Source organism: Peromyscus maniculatus, chromosome 1 (genome assembly GCF_049852395.1).
Source record: "Peromyscus maniculatus bairdii isolate BWxNUB_F1_BW_parent chromosome 1, HU_Pman_BW_mat_3.1, whole genome shotgun sequence".
Lineage (NCBI taxonomy): Eukaryota > Metazoa > Chordata > Mammalia > Rodentia > Cricetidae > Peromyscus > Peromyscus maniculatus.
The window spans coordinates 145,545,434-145,568,760 of NC_134852.1; the positions used below are offsets into that span (position 1 = coordinate 145,545,434).

Consider the following 23,327-nt stretch of genomic DNA (forward strand, 5'->3'; position numbering starts at 1 on the left):
TAATAGACTTAAAGTGAATGTGTCTTTAAGTCATTTCCCTTGTATCACTAGGAATTCTATCCACATTTTTGTTTTTTGCATGCATATATGGATGTGGCATGCTCATGTGTTCCACGGATGCAGAAACCATAGTTTCGCTTTGAGTGTCATTTCTCCACGTCCTCTACTTTATTTACTGAGGCAGGGTCTCTCACTGAACTCAGAGCTTGCTGTGTCGGCTAGTCTGACTCATCATCCTGCCCCAGGGATCCAGTCTCTGCCTGTCATGTGCTGGATGAGTGCCGCCATGCCTCTTCCGCTTTTATGTGGGTACTGGGGTTCTGAACGCCAGTCTGCATGCTTACATGGCAAATGCTTTACCTACTGAGCTACCTCCTCAGCCTTCAGTCCACACATGACTGGAAGTGCTCAAACTCCTTACAAGCAAGATCGGGTTCACAACCGTGGGAACTCCCATTCAAAATCACAGGGTCTGGGCTGCTGTGTTCTGTGTTCTTAAATGCTCTTTGAAAATCCACCCCTTTCTTTTTAAAAATAATAGATGTCGGCGGTGGCGCACGCCTTTAATCCCAGCACTTGGGAGGCAGGCAGAGGCAGGCGGATCTCTGTGAGTTCAAGGCCAGCCTGGTCTATAAAGCGAGTTCCAGGAAAGGCGCAAAGCTATACAGAGAAACCCTGTCTCAAAAAAAACAAACAATAACAATAATAATAATAATAATAATAGCTGTCACATTTCTTTATTGAAAGGTCAACATAAGATAAAATTCATCCCGGAAATGGTCGGCCCGATATTGGAAATGACGCTGATTCCTGAGACGGAACTTCGAAAAGCCACCATTCCCATCTTCTTTGACATGATGCAGTGTGAATTTCACTTCACCCGGAGCTTCCAAATGGTAAGGATGTAAGTGTGCAAAGAGTGTGAGGACTGGAGGGACAGATAAAAACAAAACTGGAAGGCACTCACAGATGGTTCTACAGCTAAAGGTCTCAGAGAGAGAGAGAGAGAGAAAGAGAGAGAGAGAGAGAGAGAGAGAGAGAGAGAGAGAGAGAGAGAGAGAGAGAGAGAGAGAGAGAGAGAGAGAGAGAGAGTGTTCTCCACACCTCAAAGAAAAGGCTGCATCCTTACTGAAGAATCTGTCCTCTTCTGTCTTCGTCTTTGGGGAGGGTGGTCTTTGGTTTCTAGCTGTCCCTTACTGGTGTTTATATGGACTTTACATTAAATCCTAAATTAAAGTCCCTCGAGGCTGGAAAGAGGGCTTAATGGGTTTAGAGCATTTTCTGTGCAAGCATGAAGACCTGAGTTTGAATCCCTAGAATACTTGTTTTTAAAAAAGCTTAGCTCAGCATAGTGACCCATTCTACTGCTGAGGCAGGAGACAGATGGGTCCTAGGAGCTTGCTGGCTGGCCAGCCTAACCAAAAAGGTGAGCTTTGGGTACAGTGAGATGTTTTGTCTCAGGGAATAAGGTGGAGACTGAGAACAGGACACTCAACACCCCCCTTTGGCCTCTGCAGGTGGGCTGTGCACTCCTGGCCTCTGCAGGTGGGCTGTGCACTCTTGACCTCTGCAAGTGGGCTGTGCACTCCTGGCCTCTGCAGGTGGGCTGTGCACTCTAGACTTCTGCAGGTGGGCTGTGCACTCCTGACCTCTGCATTTGGGCTGTGCACTCTAGACTTCTGCAGGTGGGCTGTGCACTCCTGACCTCTGCAGGTGGGTTGTGCACTTCTGACCTCTGCAGGTGGGCTGTGCACTCCCACACACACATACCCACTCACATACACATATAATATATACAAATATACATTAATATATATGTGGTGTGCATATGTGTGTGTGTGTGTAATTTTTAAATCTGATTTTAATGGAGATATAACACTTCTGGAAACAGATTGACTTTTTTGCCCTAGGCTGCTCAGTTTCCACTATCAATAAATGTACTATGTACCTGCTCATTCACATAGCTTGAATCATATTGAATGTTTCCCCAGTATACATACTCAGAAATGTAATTTTGGAATCAAAATGCTTTTGTACCATTTGACATTATTGCCAAATTGTTTGATATTATTGCTATAAGCTTTGACCTACCTCCACTGCTGGCGCCTCTAAAGCCGGGCTCCAGTGTCACTCCAGGCTTGTTGAAAGTACAAATTAGAATCTAAAATACTTCTCCCAGGCATAAGATTCATCTGACTTTTTGAATTTCATATGAACCAAGCACAAAGAAAGACTTGTGAAAACTGCTATTAATTTAAAAATTCGGGTAAAGGGAGAGAAAGTGTTTATATAGATAAATGTCACAAGTCCAGAAAACTAAAATCAAAAGCCATTTATACCATTTCTCGATTTTTAAACATAGTCTTTGGGTCAAAACAAAGGTCAAGGGTAGCTGAAATGAAGATGAATGAGCAGTGAGTTTCTGCATTTCCCTTGCCTCCTCGTGGTCTTTGTGTCTGGTTGCTGTGTTGTGGACGTTTCTAACTACGCTACAGTCGTCTTCTAAGGAGGTGCTTCCCATGCTGTGATTTCCTCCAGGTTTGCTGGAAAAATGGTAGAAGTTAGTGAGAGTCATAGAAGCAGGATCTCCAGTCTGAACACTTTCCTCCTTTGGGGCATTCAGACTCTGTCCTTCGTTTTTGCAGGAAGCTAAACTTCCTGAGTCACACCACAGAGCAGCGACGCTCCGAACCCACACTCAATTTCTAGAAGCATTTCACCGACTTAAAACACACCTTGCTTGGATGTAGGCAAATAAAAGCAGGGCCATGAGCAAGCAGATCCACAAAAGAGACGTATCAGGCTAAGCGTGGTCTCATGCGCCAGCATTTGGCGGAAAACTCACTGGCCGTTTTCCATTTGTGTTGAGACACAGGGTTGCACGCAGTAACGGCTCTAAGCAAAGCAGCCCAAAAGACAAAATCCATAAAGTCTGTTGGAACAATCTCGTGATCACAAGCTTTCCCTCCTCACCAGAACACAACAGGAGATAATCCTGCGTTGGCTCGCAGCTTGAGAGGGTTTTTGCTCATGATCAACTGTCTCTATTGTTTAGGGTCTTTAGTAGGGCAGCTCATCATAAGGGCCTGGAGGAGTAGTGATATAAAGCCACACACCCCAGGACCAGGAAGAGAAAAGAAGTCAAGGAAGAGCTGAGGCCCTGATCTCCCCCAAAGGTGCATCTCATTGGCCTACACATCTCCCACACTAAAGGTTTCCTGGAGACCAAGCGCCTATCACGTGGATTTGGGGGGCACTCTAGAGGTGCCAACTGTAGCAGATCTCTTCTGTGCCAGTCTATTCCTGAGGACTGGGAAAAGATCAGCTGCCTCAGCCTCCCAGGAAGATGCCATGCCCAAAACCTTCCCCATCACTTATCTTTCGGCTGGTATCCTGGTCATTTGGTTTTCTAGTATAAGTTAGTTACAGTGGCCTTGGCTTGCCCTCTCTGCCTCCTGGTCACATTCATTTGAGAAGACTCACCATTCCTTACCCTTTCTCATCTCCAACCTTCATCCTTCTCTCTATCCCTGCTCCCCCACACCAGGTCCCTCTGGGACCACAGCACTTATCTGTTGACTTCCTCTATCCTTCTGGCACCTTCTTGCTTTCAGTCTGGCTGAAAGTCTGACAGTCCTTGTCAGCCTGTTCTCTTAAAGCAGAAGGCATGGCCCCTGTTCCTTATAGGCAACCTCTGCTGGTACACCCTGACTGGATGCACGCTCAGCCCCCAGGAAACAGCTGGCTCCGCCTGCCTCTCCATCCAGGAGCTGCTGGGCTGGGGATGGTTGGCTGCTGTTTAACTAATTCACCACAAATGCAATTATCTAACCTGATTAGTCACGTCAGCGAGGGCTTAAATTGCCTCCACTTTTATAGCAGATGCACAAACCTAATGGAGTGAGGGGAAGGCATTAGGGTTTTTTGTTTTTAGGCAGCTTTAGTGCTTTGGTCACAGGATACAGCATCTTCTAAAGATTGTGCTTTCATAGCAGAGCAGTGGATATGCTGATGTTCATGAAATCTGCATCATGGCCAGGTTGTATTGTTGACTTGTAATTGGAGTTTGGAGGTGACCTAATGGGTTCAGGGGGCAACCTCTGTTTTGACTCAAGATTAAATTGTATCTACCCATGATTGGAGCTTTAGAAGCCTGTCCTGCAAATCAACTTTCCCAGAGTTGCCTGGAGTTGTTGCCCTTGCCCTCCTCACCCACAGTGCTAGCATTTTATTAGTGTGTTCTTTCCAATGCAGTTCTTGGAAAAGCAGAAAACTTCCTTCAGGATCCCTGTGCCCTTGCCCTGTGCAGCCTCTCCAAGGTCCTTCCTTTGGCTGGGCTCCTAGAGTGGTAGGATGGGGAGGCCTAGAGTTACCCATTCAGAAACTATGATTCCCTGCATCCTGTGACAACCTTTCTAGGACTGCATTCCTTACCCTGGGTCATTGAGTCATCTTGGTTTCTTCAGTTCTGCAGATTTCACCATGAGCCATCAGCTCTATGAAAGTCTATAGACCTGGGCATATGGCTCAGTGGGTAGAGTGCTTACCTGAAGTACACAAAGCCATGGGTTTGATCCCTAGCACTGAATAAACCAGGCATGGTGGTACGTGTTTAATCCCAGCCCTTTAGAGGTGGAGGCAGGAGGACCAAAATTTCAAGGTCATCCTCAGCTGCCTAGCAAGTTTGAAGCTAGCCTTGGATACATGAAACCCTGGCTCAAAAAAGGCCAAGAAAAAGCAAAACAACAATAATAACAGGAAGGTCTGTGGACACAGGGTCCCTCATGCTAGTAAAAGCCACCTGTTTTATGGCCAAGTTGTGCAGGGACTGGATCCCAATGGGTGGAGCGGTGATCCAACATGGTCTTGGACCAGGCAGAAGCATCCTAGGGTTCTTTCAGAAATTCCTCCTAGCCGTAGGCTTGTATATCCTTATGGCCAGTACAGCAGTGGGAGGAAGACGTGGTCGGCTAGATGTTCTCTCCCATCCCCAAATTCCCACTCTCACTCTTCCTCCCTGCCCCATACTGTCTTTGGAACATGTCCTTCTCCTTTTTATGAGTGCTTCAAGTAGCAGAGGCAAGAAGACATGTGGTAGTCTCAGCTTGGGGACTTCTCATGTGCCCCTGGGGTGATCCCTCCTGATCTGTGGCAGCTGCCATTGATAGAGGAACTCCCTTGTCATTGCTCTGCCCTCTCTACATGAGTCTCCCCTCAGCAGAAGCCCATTTCTTTCTTTCTCCACCTCCTTCATCTCTGACTGCTTCTAAACTCCAGCTTTCCGGTTCTTTCAGTCCACTCTAAGGCCCTTTCATGATCTGGTTGTCCCATCCATCCACCTAAATCATTCCCTCCTCTTGGTTTCCCTCCAGGAATTCTCTGTCTGCTCTCATTGTAACATGTTACCTCAACTCACCACTGTTTTCATGGTCCTCTGTCTGGTTCCTCTTTCACCCCATCCTATAGTAGCATGGGAGAGGTGGGGAGGCGTCCAGATTGTTCTGCCCCATTAACACCCACCTTAACACCCGGCCTTGGTAAAGAGATGATGAACCATCGCTTGGCCTTACACTGACTTTCCTGCAATTTTACTGACAGCCTTCCAGATGCATAACCCCCAGAGTCTCAGCCTCACACTGCATTTTACTTCCACAACATAAAAATGGGGGGAAAAAAAACCCACTACACTTTAAATTCTCTCCTGACATATTTTTAAAGAATTCCATTTGTTACAGCTTTGGAAAATACAGTGCTAACAGCTGAAAAGTGTAAGCAAATAGCCACACAGTCCACATACCATTGATAAAAACTGCAGTGGGAAAGCTCAGTCATGTGGGGCTGTTTCATGTCATCTTTGCAAGGCTTGGTAAATTGCCCCACCGCCTCCAGACACCCTCATTTAGTAGTAACAATATAAACATGAGTAATCTTGGCATTGTCCAAAACTCAGTTCCTGAGTGTCTGTTTGAATAATCTCCTCTGCTGCCCATGCCGCTAACCTTAAGCAAATAACTGAATAACCCAAGTGGATGTGGGAAACTTCTGCTTCTTAGTTAAGAAGCCAGTACAATTTGTAATATACTCTGAATGTAAATAAATTGAGTGGAAATTTTGTCTTGCTTATTCTCCAATTCATTGGGAGTTTTATTTGTTGGCTTGTTTATTTGTATTCTTCATTTCTAAAGAATGCATGGTCACATTGCTTTGGAAACTTCTAGAAGAACCATGGCAAGGGGAGTAGATTTGATTTCATTGAATTCATTCCCGAAGGTGGTCTGAGAGATCTTGACAACCAATACCTTTGACTCCAAGACTTCCTATTATATTGAATTCTGTTCCTTAAAGCCTTCCAGCAAAGACATTCTCAACCTCTCATTGTCTCCCTCAACTAAATCAACCTTGACTCTCTCTGCAGCCATTTTCTCTCAGTTCACAGTAATTGTGCTCAGCCAAAAGTCCCTCTCCAGGCTGAGTTGTGAGTGTCTCAGCCAGACAGTGCAGGCAGCCTGGCCTCCTTGCCCCAAGGGTACAGTTTTGGGGTCTCCCAGCTCATGAACCGGTCAGAGAAGCTTCAAGGTCATGGAGCTGCCTACTTAATAGACATGGGGAATATGGAGGTTTTTAAATATGGGATGAAATCCTAGAGATTAATTAAGTGTGTAATTAAGTTTACACAGTGGTTAGGGAAGATAAATGCAATCTAAATAAAAAATATTAGTGTGTCTGAGCACAGGGATTAAAGGCCAAGTGACAGCTTGGAGAACCTGTCACTGTCAGGATGTCATCAGGAGAACTGGGAGACAGAGGTTCTTAAGCAATGGCTCGTGTCTGCGGAGGCTTCTTCGGGAACACGTTTTCCACCCAGACTCAGTCAACCATCTTTCTGTTTCTTGTACCCTCTGGTAAATCCCATGAGGAAGGTTCCATGGCTCCAGCAGGCTGGCCCAGCTCCATCTGGAGGTAGAGGAGACGATAGAGAAGATTCCTTGGTGTTCTCTGAAACCAGGAAGTGGCCAAGCACCAAGCTCCTACCCTGCAGTATCTTCTGAGCTTGTTTTCATGAGAACAAGGGAAAAGGAGAGCACTTTGGGCAAAGGGTAACATTTACCAGGAAACTCTTTTGCTATTAGATGCAGCAGGCTACACTCATCAGTTCATGATTTCAACCAGCTTGTGATAAGCCCTAAACCTTTATCTGGATGCTGAATTAGTTATGTCCAGATCTCTATGATAATCAATCCTGGATAGAATGCAGGTCTGATTATATACACATATAAATATATCATAGCAATAGCAGTAAGACTGGCAAGGCGGTTCAGTGGGTAGAAACACACACACACACACACACACACACACACACACACACACACACACACACACACACGATTTACCCAAATGAATTATCGTAGACTTTAAGATTATCTATGGCTGGAATCCCTACTTCGTAGTCTCTGAAATAGTATTCAGTAGCCCTGAGCTGACTTTGGCAGTAAGAATGAGAAGTAATAGCTTTTTTTCTAAGTTAATTGAATTCACAACATCAATGCCACTCTCAGGCTATCAGAGTCCGTTGAAAAGCATCCTTCCAAATGCCTTAAATTGATGATCTCTTACATTTAATGTTCACAGGCGGATACTGCTATCAGAGACTTGAGATGCTTTATTCCATATTTTAGGTTGGATACCCTGTGGATATTTTTGTAGCAATATTGGTGATTCAAAAAAGAGAAGAAAATATAATGATTCTGCTTATTACATCAGTGAGTGAGCCTCTGCCACCTTTTGGGTAGCACAATAAACACACTCTAATTTTATCCTAGCCACAGAGCCCTGCTGCCTGTTACCACAGTGCAGGCTGACAAGGGACACAATAAACACAACCTTTGTAGAAAAGCAGCCCTGCTCTGTCAGCAAATGGACTGTCTCCAATTTATTGGGATGAGGCTGCTTAATTCTGATTATGATAACAGGTCACAGTACACTAGCATATTGATCCTAGTATGTTCTGTAAATGAAGACTCAGAAATGAGAGGCTAGCTGGTGCGGTGAGCCTGGCTAATACGTGACAGGGTTGCCAGGTGTTTGTGCAAATGCTCTACCTTAGGCTGGCATTCCGTAAATCTAGAATCAGCTGGGCTCTGGTGCACTTACCCTTTGGCCACTCTTTTTGGAAAACATTAAATTCCTCAGACCAGTTTGATAAGCAGCATATTTAAGGAGCCAAGACGTCCTCGTTGTCCTTGTGTGTGTGACAGCTAAGTTTACACATGGAAGCAGAGAAAGCAGGTTTTTGGAAAGTGGAAGCCACATCCCAATACCTTCTGACTGGGGAGGGGTGAACAATTTTGAATGTGTGTGCTTGCCAGTGTTCGGCTAAGTCCTTCCTTTCTGAATTCCCTTTACTTCACCAGTTGTAGCCCTCAAACATGGGTGTTTGGGTGCTGTGTCTGAATTAAGGCATTTGGTTCTCTGTTAGAACTCAGCTATTTGTTGGGAATCCCTCCTGTTTGTCACACTTTTGATCTTTGGCACCCCACTCTGTTTCCCCATGAAAGACAGGACTGCCTTAAAATGCCATCTCAGGGCTAATTGCAAGAGAGCTCCCTTGTGTTAGAGTCCAAAGTGAATGGCTGCTTGAAGGAATCCATTGTACAGACCAGAGGCATTGCAGGCGAGTAGCAGAAGATGGTCATTTTGCAGTGAAAGTCTTTTTCTTAAGGCTTCATGTTGAAAAAAGGAAAATAAGCCAAGTCAATCTCTTCCTTCAATGGAACCATCTCTGTTTCTAAAGAAGCCTTGAAATTCTTAAGCCTGACAATCAAAAAGTGGTATTTATCTGGGAGGAGAGTGTGAGAAGATCAGAAAGAATGAGGCGCTGAGAAAGGCCAAGGTGGCTGGGAGGCTGCCAAGTCCTTAGTGCTAAGCAAGAAGCAGCCCCATCTTAGGTTTGTGCAGCAGGATGAAAGTGAGGCCCTGGATGCTGAGGCATCCTGATGAGGATGGGAGAGTGTTGTGGAATAGAATATTTGCTTAACATTGTAAAAATGTGTTGCATTAGTTTATACCGCATTTGTTTAACTATGTAAAGATATGTTGCTGTTTTACTTTGCCTACCTAAGGCACATGACTGATCTAATAAAAAGCTGAACGGCCAATAGCTAGGCAGAGGAGGGATAGGCAGGGCTGGTGGGAGAGAGAGAAAAGGAGAACCAGCCAGCCAGCCAGGGGCCAGACAGACAGGGAGGGAGGAAGCGGGAAGGCAGGATAGACAGTACGTACATGAGGTTAAACAAGCCTCAGGGCAGCACATAGATGAATAGAAATGGGTTAATTTAAGTTGCAGGGGGGGGAAAAGCTAGCCAGAAACAAGCCTAAGCTAAGGCTGAGCATTCATATTAATAGTAAGTCTCTGTGTCTTGATTTGGGGGCTGGTGGTCTAAGAAAGCCTGCTACAGGAGGGTCTATACCGCCTTGCAGGATCTTCCCTGGGCCTTGCTTTCTGCTTCTCCAGAGCCCTCTATTAGCTGCCGCTGCTGCAGTAGCACGTCACATGCCCCATGTCAGTGTCTCATGTCTACTGCTGTGGCTAAGCCATGTCACCACTTGGTTGGACAAGGCCCAGAGAGCCAATTGTTTCAGTACCAACCAGCCCACTCTTTGATGACATACTAAGCTCTCCTGGGCTCCATCTGTGCTAACCCTCAACTCCCTGCATCCCTAGGAATGTAGCTCATTGGTAAAAGGGGCTTGCCTGATATAAAGGAAACTCTGGTTCCATCCTCAGCACCCCATAAAATCTGGTATAGTGGCATGTATCTATAATCCCAACACTTGGGAGGTGGGGGCAGGAGGATCCAAAGTTCATCCTTGGTTACATACTGACTTTGAAGCCAGCCTGAGCTACATGAGATCCTATTTCCAAACACCTGACAGAACACCAAACAAGTGTTTTATGTAGTCACTTCGTGAGGACAACTGTCTCAGGCTCATCTCAAAGATTCAATATAACAGTCACTAAGGGAGGAGGCCTACTCTCGCCTGGCTGTCATTATTATAAGAACCTTGTCATTGTGGGGGACCTGGTGATTGCTGCTGAGAACTGAGTGGTTGAACATCTTTAAAGGGTCCCTGGAGATCCTCACATCCATGCTACAGTGTGCTTGCTTTCTGGACTTTGAATTTAGTTGTCTGCCTCCCTCCTACTCACCTTCCTTTGTTTGGAGTGTGGACATCTCCATCTTTGTAAGAACCCATGCTCCCCCAGTCCCTCCTCCCACCAACACCCTCACTGGGTAACCCTGGGTTCTCTTTGAAACTGCATGTCACCCAGCTATCAGGGAAGGAGATGGGGAGACATTGTCATTATCAAGGTGTTTATATGCAGTCCAGTGAGCCCTAGAAACATTCTGGGAAATTCTGACTCCCTGGAATTTAGAGATTTTTTTTTCAAGTCTGGATTTGAGAGATATTCAGTCAACTGATGCTCACGCTATCCAGTCAGCAGCTCTGGAGTGTAGGGTGAGCCTGGAGATGGACCATGTAAAGGTGACTGCTGGACTTTCTTTCTGGGCTCTTCGGCAATCCTACTTGAATTGGAGATCCGTCACAGCAGGGGCAGGGAAGTGGCCCCGTGGATGTTTTCAGATTGTCAAGAATGCTAACCTAGCAAATGAAATGCCATCTGTGCTCTCCCAGGAATCGGCGCCCTATTTCATGTGTTGTTGGTTAGTAGAGATAAAGTTTAGTGTCTCTTCCCATTACTCCTTGATCCTGTTGCCTACAGTTGGCGTCACCTCTCACTCCCGCCATTGAGGGACAGGCATTCAGGCTCCAGGAGCTCAAAGAGAAAGGAAAGGTTCTCTCTGAGGCTGAGAGTCAGCAGATGTCTGCAGGTGCTCGGGGACAGCATCTCTGAAATGAAATCAGGTTTCAAAGGCAGAGGATCACCATGCGACAGTGGTCCCAAAGATGTAGAAGTGATTGAGGCCCACGTTGTCAAATGGAATATCTGCCATGCTAATTATTTATGCTTCCTCTGTTTAATTATAGTTTGAAAATGAGATCATCACTAAGCTGGATCATGAAGTGGAAGGAGGCAGAGGAGACGAGCAGTACAAAGTGTTATTTGATAAAATGTAAGTGTTGATTCGTGGTGGGATTTATGTCAGGAGAGAGACGGAGAGACTTGTAATTAGACTACAATGAACTTTGTAGCCCAGAAATAATTAAAATGTGTTAATAATGGGAAATATTTTAAACCTCACCTCAAGTTCCTTTCTTGCCGTGTGATTCACAAGGTGTATGTAATTATTTTTCAGCCTCCTGGAGCACTGCAGGAAGCATAAATACCTGGCCAAGACAGGAGAAACGTTTGTGAAACTGGTGGTGCGGCTGATGGAGAGGCTCCTGGACTACAGGACCATCATGCATGACGAAAACAAAGAGAATCGCATGAGCTGCACAGTCAACGTGCTGGTGAGCAGAAGTCAATTAAACACGCGTCTTCACAGCATGCTGCATGCAAATGGAGCCAGGGGATTTGGGAGCCCGGAGGACAGCTGGCCACAGAACACTTCACATCACAGCAGAGCTTCCCCCTACCAAGGTCCTCTTTGGTACAGGGAAGGAAGGACAGAGAGTTGCTTGCATATCTCAGCCTTCTGAACGTTTTCACAACGTACCTGCTGTGGCTGAGGGTGGCAAGCCATCTAGTTTCATAGCCAGGTAGCACCTCATGAGTTCCGGATATGAAGGATTTACTTTTATTAGGTCAGAGTCAGGTACGATAGTGAGTGTCCTGAATGGTAGCATCCCAAAGATATATATTTTTATTAGTCCTGTGAATATGGCCCTTTTAGGAAAAAGGAGTCTCTGCTGATGGGGTGGGAGTGGGGGTGGGTGGTGGGTAGGTGTTAAGCTCAGTCTGTAAAGTACTTGCCATACTATCATGAAGACCCAAGTTCAATCCTTCAGAACTCACGTAAAAATAACCCAAGCATGGTGACATATAATCTCAGCTCTGGTGAAGAAAAGACAGTTGAGCAGTTGCATTCTGGGTCTCACCGGGCAACCAGCATATTCTGCTTGGTATGCTCCAGGCCAATGCGAGACTCTATCTCAAAGGAAAGGAAAAAGAAAAACCAAGTGGACAGCCGCTGAGGAATCACTGACAGCTGAGCTTGAGATGAGATTAGCCGGGGATGCCTAGGTGGATAAGGGTTAAATCCATTCACAGGAGTTTCATACGAGGTAAAAGAAGAAGCTGGGCGTGGTAGTGCACTTGGGAAGTGGAGGCATGAGGAGCGAGAGTTCAAAGCCTGCCTCAGCTACGTAGCGTATGTGAGACCGGTGTAGGCCACAGAAGACCTTGTTTCAGTGTGCTGTCCCAGAAAATGAAAGCAAACACATACAGAAGAGAAGCCATGTGCGCAGAGAGCATCAGGTAGAGTGGTGAAGACAGTCCCCAGAACTCCAGGAATGTCTAGACACTGGAAGAGTCAAGGACTGAGTCTCCCCGAGAGCCTTTACAGGAATGGCTGGCCTACTGACACCTTGACTTCAGAACCCCATGACTGTGAGGACTGTGTCCTTTGAAGCCACCCAGCTAATGGTCATTGGTTAGAGCACCACAGACACCAGTGCAGGGCAGCCAGTGGAAGGTGGCTGGGTGAGTTTGGTTATCGTTGACCTTGGCATTGCTGCTTTGCCTGCAATGTAGTTAGGTCTGTGGATACCCTTCCTGGTGCACTTCCTTCTGAAGTTGTATCCAGGAAGAACTTGAGGCACACACAGTGCACTTTTAGGAAGCTTGATGACATACAAGCTCAAATCCAAGGGTGGCTGGCCAACGTCCTGCCTCTCTCTGTGGATGCGTCTCCCAGTCCTGCTTCAGAGCCCTCTGATTCTTTATGCACTCCTACCGTCCTCAGGAACCAGAATGGCTGACTCCTGGCCATGGAGGCTCTCCTCTGTTTCTCACGGCTGTCCCTAGGCAGAAATGCAAAACAAGACTATTTCTATCATGCCTAACTTTCTCCACTGCTCTCTCCAGTCACTGGCCTTCTGAGTTCAGGCCATGACCCAGTCACTGAGAAGCATGCAAGCACTTAGCCCTCACTTCTGTATCTGCCATTTATGTGACTGGCAAGTCTTCTAGGGTCACTGGAATGAACTTTCATGCCAGGAAGAATGTGGTACAGTATTCATTCTTCCAAAGGAGTTGGAGAGATGGCCCAGTGAGTAATGGCACTTGCTGTGTAAGCCTGAGACCCTGAGTTTGTATCCCAGTACCACCCAAAAGTCGGGCAGAGTGGCATATGTGCTCATAACTGCAGCACTGTGAGGGGCAGAGACAGGAGGATCGCTGGGGCTTGCTGACCATCAACCAACATATCTCCAGATTCAATGAGAGGCCCTATCTCAATGGGATAGGGTGGAGAACAGCAAACCTGACTTCCTCCTGTGGCCTCTGAACACATGCATTGGTGTACACACAGATACACACACAGACACACACACACACATACACACACACACACACACACACACACACACACACACACACCCCACATACATTAAGAAAAATCAGAAGGGGCTGGAGAGATACTTGGTAGTTAAGAGTGAGTATTGCTCTTGCAGAGGACCAGAGTTCAGTTCTCAGCACCCATATTAGACACCTCAGAACCTCCCGTAACTCCAGCACTAGGGAATCCAATGCCCTCTTCTGGCCTCTGCAGATACTCGGGCATGGACAGAGACATACATACTTTCATATAAATAAATAATAAAGTAGATCTTAAAGAAAGCAAGCAAGCAAGGAAGAAAAGCCCTGGGGATATTTGAATAAACAAGATGGGCAGAAGGGGCTTCCCTTAACATCGATGTTGTCTCTGTCTTGCCATGAGGGACATCTCCTGAGAGTGCCTGTGAATCGCAGCCCCTGTCTGCTGTCTGAGCAAGCTGTTAAGGCTGATGGCAAACATTTCTGATAACGAGAGTTTTCCCTTCCATAAACATGGGGACCTGTCAATTGTGGAAAAAGCTTGGGTATCATCACTCTCTTCGCAGCAAGGAAAAAGGAACAAAGTGGAAGACTAACCGTTCTTCTAACCCCCATCTCCCTAGGCAAGCAAGTGCTCCTGTGGTGGCAGAGGCAGGGAGGTCCCCTGTCACAGCTGCCGGAGCTGAAATCCAGGAGTAGAGACTGTGGCTGAATGTCACATTCCTTTCAACCTAAAACAGCCATACTCAAAAAAGAGCACAGTTTAAGTGACAGAGAAGCCATCGGAGCCAGACTTGGACACGACAGAGGTTTTATAGCTCCTGGCCCAGACATTTCAAACAACTCTGGGGACTGAGAGACTGGAGGTGCTGAGGATCTGAGTTGGAGCCCCAGAATTCACACTGAAAACGCTGGGTGGGGTGGCACATGCTTGTAATCCCAGCCCTGGCAGATGGAGCTCAAGAGCCAGACCAGTAAGAGACCCTGCCTCAAAAGTGGGAGGGGCAAGATGTTCATCAGGTGCCTGTTGCTACATCTGACAACCCGTGTCCAGTCCTCAGGACCCATATAATGGAAGTTATCCCATCACCTCCACATCTGTGCCATGGTAGATGAGTATGCCATTGTACATATACACACTTGCATATATTCTCACACACGTATACATGGTAAATAAATAATATTTTAAAAGGTGGCCGATATCTACAGAACAGCACCTGAGGTTGTCCTCTGACCTCTACATGTGTGAGCACAGGTGTGCACATACATATGAACTCAGGCATACATGCACATACAGAAAGATTAAAAACAACTGGGGATGCTAATTACAAAAGTGGCAATATGCAAGAACAGATGGATGAGGTATGCAGAACATCCAAGAATCAGAAAGAAATTCTGGAACCTGAAGCACTTCCACACAATGAAATACCCCTTGGATAGCTCATCAATAACTGGGACATGACCAGGGAAGAATTTAGTGAACTTAAAAGTCCAAGTAGATGTTACACCCTTAAAGAAAACTGCCTGGCTCACCCTCTTCCAGCAGCTGTCAATTGCCAGCAGCTGTCAATTGCCAGCAGCTCCTCAGCTAGGGGAAAGAATTCATGCCCACTGCCTCTCTCCAGGGTGGGTTGGGTCTGGGTAGAGTTTATAAAGCCTTGTGCATGCTGTCACAATTGCTGAGAGTTCGTGTGTGCAACTGCCCTTTTATTTCCAGAAAACATTGAGGTTCTTTCTTTCTTCCTTCCTTCCTTCCTTCCTTCCTTCCTTCCTTCCTTTCTTTCTTTCTTTTTTTTTTTTTTTTTTTTTTTTTTGTGGTCTTCCATTACCTCTGATCCTGGAAGAGTTTGGTGCCTACAAATCAACCACACTCTGGTGGATGGCCACCCATCCAGGAGTAGCTGGGCAATACAAATGACCTGGTGGGTTTAAAAACAATTGTAGACACAAAGTTGGGAATGTAGGGAGAGTGGATCTGGGAGGAGTTGGAGTTATAATCATTCATTGTATATAATTCTCAACCGGAAAAAAAGGGAAGTACAGTTAAAAGTTTTTCAAAAAGAAATTTAACTAGGTTAATGGGTCTGCACATGGCTCCTACATGTGTGATGTCTGTCCCTGAGATCTGTCCATCTGGCTCTTTATGTTCATGTAGATTGACTGCTAAGATGGCCTTCGCCTGTAGACACAGGAAAGCAGCTGGCTCTGGTTTGAGCATTTTTTGTGCGTTCTTACCTCTGCCCTAAGCGATGAGCCTTCCTGGTGCCAGTGAGGCTGACATGAAGTACAGACTGGAGTTTTCCTGTGGGAAAAACATGGAGACCTTTTCAAAATCATTCCCTACTCTGGGTGTGTTTGTAGCGTGTGCACTGTGATCCTTAAGAGGGCCTGTGAGACTGCTTAGCATCTAGAAGGAAGAAGTATTAATAGATTCATTAGGCTTCCAACTTTGGTGACTAAGATTTCAGTGTGTTTTTAAGCAAGATCTCTGCTCAGGGGGACATGAAACCTGGTAGAGAGATGGCACCTGCTGAACTTGCGTTCTTATCACCAGTGGCCACATTTGGGAAACAGGCTTTTGGAATGACATCTGCAGCCGTGTTTCTGATGTTGACGGGTATTCGTCCTTTATTTGGAGACTCACTCAGTGCCCACCTACTGTGGCCGTAGTCAGCTCTGGCTCATGCTGAGAGCCACCCAGAATTCCCCGAGGTGATCTCACATTATTAACTTCTTCACCTGGAAGCAGTTTGTGTCATTGTCTGAAAAGTGAAACATTAGTCTTTCCCCATGCCCAGGGGTGATGGAATGGATCCTGCCCTGTTTGAACATGTCCATGTGGAATGTAAATGTGTGAGAGTAAGGAAAAGAAACTAGACGATTACAGATGAGAATCCTGTCTCTGGGGGCTAAAGAGATGGCTGAGCAGCTAAGAGCACATTGCACTATTGTACAAACTCATATACTAAACACACACATACACAGGTTAAAAATAAATAATAATTTAAAAATTCCTATCTCTAAACATTCATTGCCAAGTTCATATATAGGAATATATGACCTATAACTATATAATATTACATATTATATTACTACATACTGACTGACTATATATTCAGCTCTAGAGGGGTTTTGAAGTTCAAAGAGGATAGCAAACCATCCAGGGCAGAAGATAAAAGGCAGCCCATGTCTGAGAGGCAGGTGAGGGTCAGAGGATAAGGGAGAATCCATAAGTGAGCAAAATAGTAGGAGGGAATTGAAAACACAGGCACAAAAGAGGCTGCTGTGACATCATGACTTTTGAATGCCTGTGAGTGAGAAGGAAGCGCTGTGCTCGCTCTGAATCTTTTGTTAGGTCTTTGACTGGTAGCCGAAAATATCCTCATTACTGTGTGCGTCACAGGAACCAAAGCTCGTTCCAATGTCAGGTGCAGCACCAGGTAAAACCAGTTCTTCGGAACATGGCCCTCTTTGCTGCTGTCTACATACTCCTGTCCTCTCTTCCCAGAGAGATTGTACCTTGGAAACAGTGTCCTTTTTGACCTATGAAATTAAATCAACTTATTGGGTCACTGTGTTCCTTTATAACGTTGATGTTTACCAGCTCCCTCGGACACTTAATTGTAGAGTTTAAGTATCATTCTCAGATGCTAAGTTTCATGCTGAGGATGCTCTCTAGGTCCCATCCCTTACTGAGGAGTTATTACCAGATGATAGCTGATGGGGGAGGAAGAATCGTTCTTTTTGGTTTTGTTTTGCCTTTGAGGCAGGGTTTCTCTGTGTAGCCCTGGCTGTCCTGGAACTTGCTCTGGAAACCAGGTTGGCCTTAACTCAGAGATCTGCCTACTTCTGCTTCCTGAGTGCTGGGATTACAGGTGTGCACCATCACTGCCTGGCTGGGAAAATCATTCTTTTAAAATAACGAATCTATAGGTTTAAGAGAGAAAAGAATGAATATGTGGCCACTAGTCTAGTTCACACGTTCCAGTAAATGGGCCCTCACCCATGCATATGTGACAGCATGAATTAGATTTAATGCGTTATCCAAAAAGAGAATAAGAAGGCGTGAAGTTAAGAGAGGGGCATTTGGGAAGGAGTTAAAGGGGAAAATAGTCATTGGATGTGACCATGTTTCATTGTATGCATGTATGAAATTCAGCAGATAAATGAAAAAAAGCTAATACAGATAAGAAATGCATCCTTACAGGCCCTGTGAGTTGACTCTGTACCTTTGTAGTGTCCAGTGCATGATGTCATGTATATAAAGTAGCCCACATGAAGAAGAAATGTTACCAGGAGGGAAGGGTAAGACAGGGTTTCACTGTGTCACCCAGACTAGTCTGAGATTCTCTATATAGTCCTTGCTGGCCCAAACTCACAATTCTTCTGCCTCAGCCTCCCAAGTGCTGGCATTACACATGTGTACTGCCACGCTCACCAGAAGTGTGATTTGGGTATCAACATTGAATTAGATGATATTTTGCAGTAATGTGTAGAAATGGCCCTCTTTTTTTTTTTTTTTTTTTTGGTTTTTTGAGACAGGGTTTCTCTGCGTAGCTTTGCGCCTTTCCTGGAGCTCACTTGGTAGCCCAGGCTGGCCTCGAACTCACAGAGATCCGCCTGGCTCTGCCTCCCGAGTGCTGGGATTAAAGGCGTGCGCCACCAACGCCCGGCAGAAATGGCCCTCTTATTGGAATTCACAAACCAACTTTTTGCCCACCAGGGTTGTGTACGAAGGGCTTCCTTCCTTCTTCCCCCCTCCCTCACTTCTTCCTTCCTTCCTTTTTAAGTGAATACCTATTTTTCTCACTATGGTTTGGAAGGTCTGTCTCTCTAAAGCAATGGATTTTCTCTAGGGAACATGGGCTGATGGTGGGGGGGAGGGTGGGTTCTGCTTCAACACTGCTCAGGGTAGGTGGCAGGGCTATGTAATCAACATGTCTTTACCTCTAAATAGATGTACCTAGAGGTTTGGGACACGTGAGGACAAGAATGTCCCCATGCTTCTGTGTCTCTCACAAATGGTGACCCCAGCATACTGACATCATTGATGATGCCTTTCCTTACTTCTGATTTTTGGATTGTTTATTTAAATGAGACTACAATGATAAAGAGATTGTGTTTTCAGCCAGCACCTTGTTTTTACTGCAGATGGGTGACTTTCAAATGACACATATAGATTTAGTCCTCAAGTGTCTCAAGCATCTGAGAGGTGGTCATTACAAAAGCAAAAGTCAGGAATACTGTGAGGTGCTCAGAGCTCCGGTAAATTGAGAACTCTCCTCTGCATAGACTTGGTCCACTGGATGTGCCAATCATAACTGAACCATGGACTCACAATATGAGACCATTTTGATGAGTTGTTGTTTTAATTTTTGTTTTGTTGTTTTCTGTATTGTGTTACGTAATGGAGTGTTTTAAAACAATGCCATGGCTTAATTTTTCAGAATTTCTACAAAGAAATTGAAAGAGAAGAGATGTACATAAGGTATGTGTGAGCCACTCTGGTGGCACCCTCTGCATTGTGATCACTGTGAGATGTATATAAGGTAGGCATGTGCCATATTGGCTGGCATCCTCTATGTGTGCCACACTGGCCAGCATTGTGTGTGTGTGTGTGTGTGTGTGTGTGTGTGTGTTGTAATCACTGTGAGATGTAGATAAGGGATGTATGGGCTGAGCTGGCTGGAACCCTCTGTGTGCATTGCAATCCTTTATGAGATGTGTATAAGGTACATATGTGCCACACTGGCCAGCATCCTGTGTGTGTAGTAGGCCACACCCTTTCTGTGCATGTTGTCATCACTGTGTGTCAAATCATGTGAGCAAGTGGTTTGTACCTTGAAGAGTCTTCTGTAGAAAATCATGGTGACTTTGAGACGAAATCTGGTGGAGCCTCAGATGTGCTCTCAGCCCTTATATAGCTTGTCCATACCTATGTAAAGTTTGGGCCAAGAGGGCAACATTTAGGCAGCTAGGAAGCCAAACTCCGTGGTTATTTAAGGTTTCCATGCCTGTTGATCAACAAATGTAGCCCTTCTGGAAAAAAATTTAAAAGATATATTACAAAATTTAAAGTTTCCTAGCAATCATGTGATCAAATGAGAAATATAAAGTTCCTGAAAGTAGACAATCTAATTCTGCAGTCCACTCTTACTTTAACTAGTACCTTATTCCCACATGCCTGTCTTTTTCGCACAGAAAAGAAAAATGTTTTGTGTGGCCAGCTGGATTTGATTCTTTCTTTGGTTCTTTAAGATATAGTGAGGACATAGACCACTGATAGAGCTTGGGGAAGACCTGGATTTGATTGCCAGCATCACTGGGAGATCAAAGCACTTTCTTAGAGTGGTGCACTGTATTTCATGTCCCTTTTCAGATTCTGTGGTCAGTGTCAGCAAGGTGATGGACCACTTTAGAGAACAAGGTTAGCCTTGCATCTACGTGACAGAAAGCTTGACTGTTTGTTAGCCACACAGAGTGTACGTGTGTGGGTTTTTTTTTTTAAGCTCTTATCTTTTTTTTTCCCCTTTTAAAACATACCATATGAATATAATAAACTTAGGAAAACAACCAGCCTCTTTGATCCAAAATGTGTCTGGCTTTATAGTAAAGAGCATCCCTTTCTTCCCACAGCACAGACATTCCTTTTGATCGCATTTGCTGTCATCATGGGTTTTTTGTTTTTGTTTTTTTATCTTGTGGATTTGGATCTTTATGGATTTGTGTGTGTGTGTGTGTGCATTTTGACTCAAGAGAAATGCAGTCTAGATCTCATTTCAAATGTTTGAGGAATAAAACTGGAAAAGATGAAAGAAATAAGGACCCTTGAAATAAAATTCTTTATATGATATATTCATTTTTTTCCTACAAAGACAACTTAATATTATATATTTGTATATGTGTATGCCAATATATACTTTTATTTATATATGTTTGGTATATGTGTATGTGTGTGTTATTATTACTACATTTATTCCTGTCAGTTCTTTTAGTGATTTCTGCACCAACAGTTTTCAAGGCATTGTGAATTATGAACATAGTAAAAGAAAGCATAGGCATGAGTTACTGTTGAGTGTTGAATTTAGCACCCCCAGTCCTCCACACAAATGACCTTGTGACGCTCTAAGAATGTAGCCTTCTTTCATCACCAGGTACTTATACAAGCTCTGTGACCTGCACAAGGAGTGTGATAACTACACAGAAGCGGCTTACACCTTGCTTCTCCACGCAAAGCTTCTGAAGGTAATAAAACCACAGGACACGTCTGTGTGGCTCTTCTTACACATTCTGAGTTGATTCCGAACTTTCCTTTTCCATGACAAATTTTAGGAAACCACTGGCATGAGATTTTTATGGATATTGGCTACAGTCAGTGACATAAACAAAAAATATTCAAGAAGTGCTCTGATTACAGAGTCGGCCCAGCTGAAAGCCGATTTAACAAGGTGTCGAGTTTTGCAAACCTTCAGTGGGCTGTGAAGCGACAGTGAGTCAGATGTCGTACAGCTCTGCGCTTGTGCCGACAGGACTGAGTAAGGATGGCGAACAATAGCAATAAGAAGCAGTGGCCCTGGTAGAGCAGCCGGGAGGAAGGATAAGTCATCCTCCTCCTCACACTGGCAGAGGGAGGAAGCCGATCGACATTTCCGGAGAGGGGGCCACGCTGAGAGTTTCTGTGTCGGCTGGCTGAGTGTCTAAGGAGTGTTGCTAATGATCAGTAGCATGAGAACTTTCAACTTCGGATGATTCCTTTATTACTCAGCTCGCTCTAAGGCATTGGCCTTTTGCTTGTGCTGATGTGTCTGTGTTGTCTCCCATGACCAATTCCAGAATAGTTAATAATACTGTGTAGATCCTCATAAAATGACTAAAATAGGTGGGAGCACAGATGGTTGGGTGGATTAGTAAGTAGACGGGTGGATGTGAGGAAGAAAGTGGAGAAAGAGAGAGGGATAGATGCATGGATGGCTGGATGTTGGATGATGGATGGGGGAAGATTGATGGATGATGGATGGACGGATGGATGGATGGATGATGGATGGAAGGATAGATGGATGGACGGGTGGATGGATGGACGGATAGACAGATGGATGGATAGATGGAAGCTATGAGGATGCATGGGTAGATGGTAGTAGATGTGGATAAACAGGTGAATAGATGGAGAAGCTGCTATGCAACTTCAAGTTTTATGTTTGAGAATCTCAGCCAGTCTTTTGATTATCTTTCTCATGACATGCTTATAAAAAGATCAGAAATTCCTGTACTAAACAAGAACCATTAGAGTGCTTAGTTAAGGAATCTTGTTTACAAATCTAGGCTAGCTCCTGCCCCTCCAACACCAGAAGTAGAGAGATAGACTCCAAGAGAAAATTACATTTAAATGTGCATTAGGAGATGCTTGTTGGGTCATGGGAGTCAAGGAGGAGAGTGTTACAGATTAAACCCCAGACAGACTCCTTCAGCCTCTGTCCTCATACATATAAACACACCACACACACACACACACACACACACACACACACACACACACACACGGATCTGCAGCATTTGCCTGAGATGTGCAGAGTCCTGGCAGGCAGAAGGCAAAGAGCTGGCTTCCTCTGGCTCCCCCTCCATAATCCTGGAGGTTGGGTACCTAAGGACACCTCCTGTCTTGTGGCCATCTAAAGCTCTCCCACAGAATAACATTTCTGAAGATAGAGATTTTAGGGAGTGCCTCTGGAAGCAGCCATTTCCTTTTGTAAAGCCCAATGTCTGTATTTATTAGAAATCTAAATGTCAGTAACAGGGTATTTTTGCAAAATGTGAAGATCTTGTTGTTCACACCAGGGAAATGAAAACAGCTTGGCAGACTGCTCACACTCTTAGAACACAAACTTTGCAAGTCTGAATGAATGTAAAACATATATATGTATATATATGTGCATAAGCATACCATTTGCTTAGTCTTTGGATACATTGAGGACAGATGGGTTTGTCACAGACCGTGTGATAACTTGGTCCACGGCCTCAATCAATAGGCTCAATTGCATTATCTCTTCCACTGGGCTCCAACTTTGCCAATTAGGTGGTAAATGCAACATGATCTGCCTCCATATTTTTAAACTATTACATTTTGTGATTTTTTTTCCCCTAAATATGTTTGATATTTTTATCAATGTGAATTCATGCTGGTTAATCAACTTACTAAACAAGATGGTCTGTATTGTTGTGTCTGTTAACTAAAAGGTTCTTCAATGCAGTCCTCTTCTTTTTAACCATGTTTTATTTTTTTAATCAAAACTAAGGGTGACTAAAAGCAGGAGTGTTTAGCTTAGCAGTGAATTTATTCATCTGCAAACTGAAGTGGCCAGTGCAGGGGACTTCCCCATCACTATTCAATACGTTGCTTTTATGACCCGAAATCATTAAAATAAGCCTGAACCTTCTGGTTCTTACTAGATACATGTCAGAATCACCAGAATTTTACATTTACACCCACGAGTCTACTTCCAACACAGCCAACTGTGACCCAAGTCAGATAATGGAGTTTCCAGTTTTGCTTGCCGGTGGGATCTGCAGGGCCACTGTTAATCTGAGCATCTGTGGACCATATAAAGGTCTTTCTGCTCCTACCCAACAGTCCTAGGGATAAGTCCTTCAGGCGTACAGTGTTGAGCTTGAGGTCGCCCAGGGCTTTGGAAAGGATGTTTGCCAGAGAACAAGCATCCATTGGTTTGTCGCTACCTTCACTGGGGCCACATTCCCATTTCACCAGACCAGTTCACTTGGCCCCTTCGTCCTCTGTCACAGCACCACCCAGGCCCCCACTCCTTGCCCTGCT

The 23,327-nt window shown here is 44.9% G+C and overlaps 1 protein-coding gene across 2 annotated transcripts in view; it reads left to right on the top strand.

Annotated features, from left to right (window-relative positions):
- The window catches only part of Dock1 (dedicator of cytokinesis 1), a 516,862-nt gene that overhangs the window by 435,491 nt on the left and 58,044 nt on the right, over positions 1–23,327 (top strand). For both annotated transcript variants that reach the window (XM_015995837.3, XM_006976933.4), the window contains exons 33-37: positions 748–896; positions 11,050–11,135; positions 11,319–11,475; positions 18,949–18,989; positions 20,656–20,746. In XM_015995837.3, the coding sequence (XP_015851323.1) occupies positions 748–896; positions 11,050–11,135; positions 11,319–11,475; positions 18,949–18,989; positions 20,656–20,746 (524 nt within the window). The remainder of the gene's footprint in view (positions 1–747; positions 897–11,049; positions 11,136–11,318; positions 11,476–18,948; positions 18,990–20,655; positions 20,747–23,327) is intronic.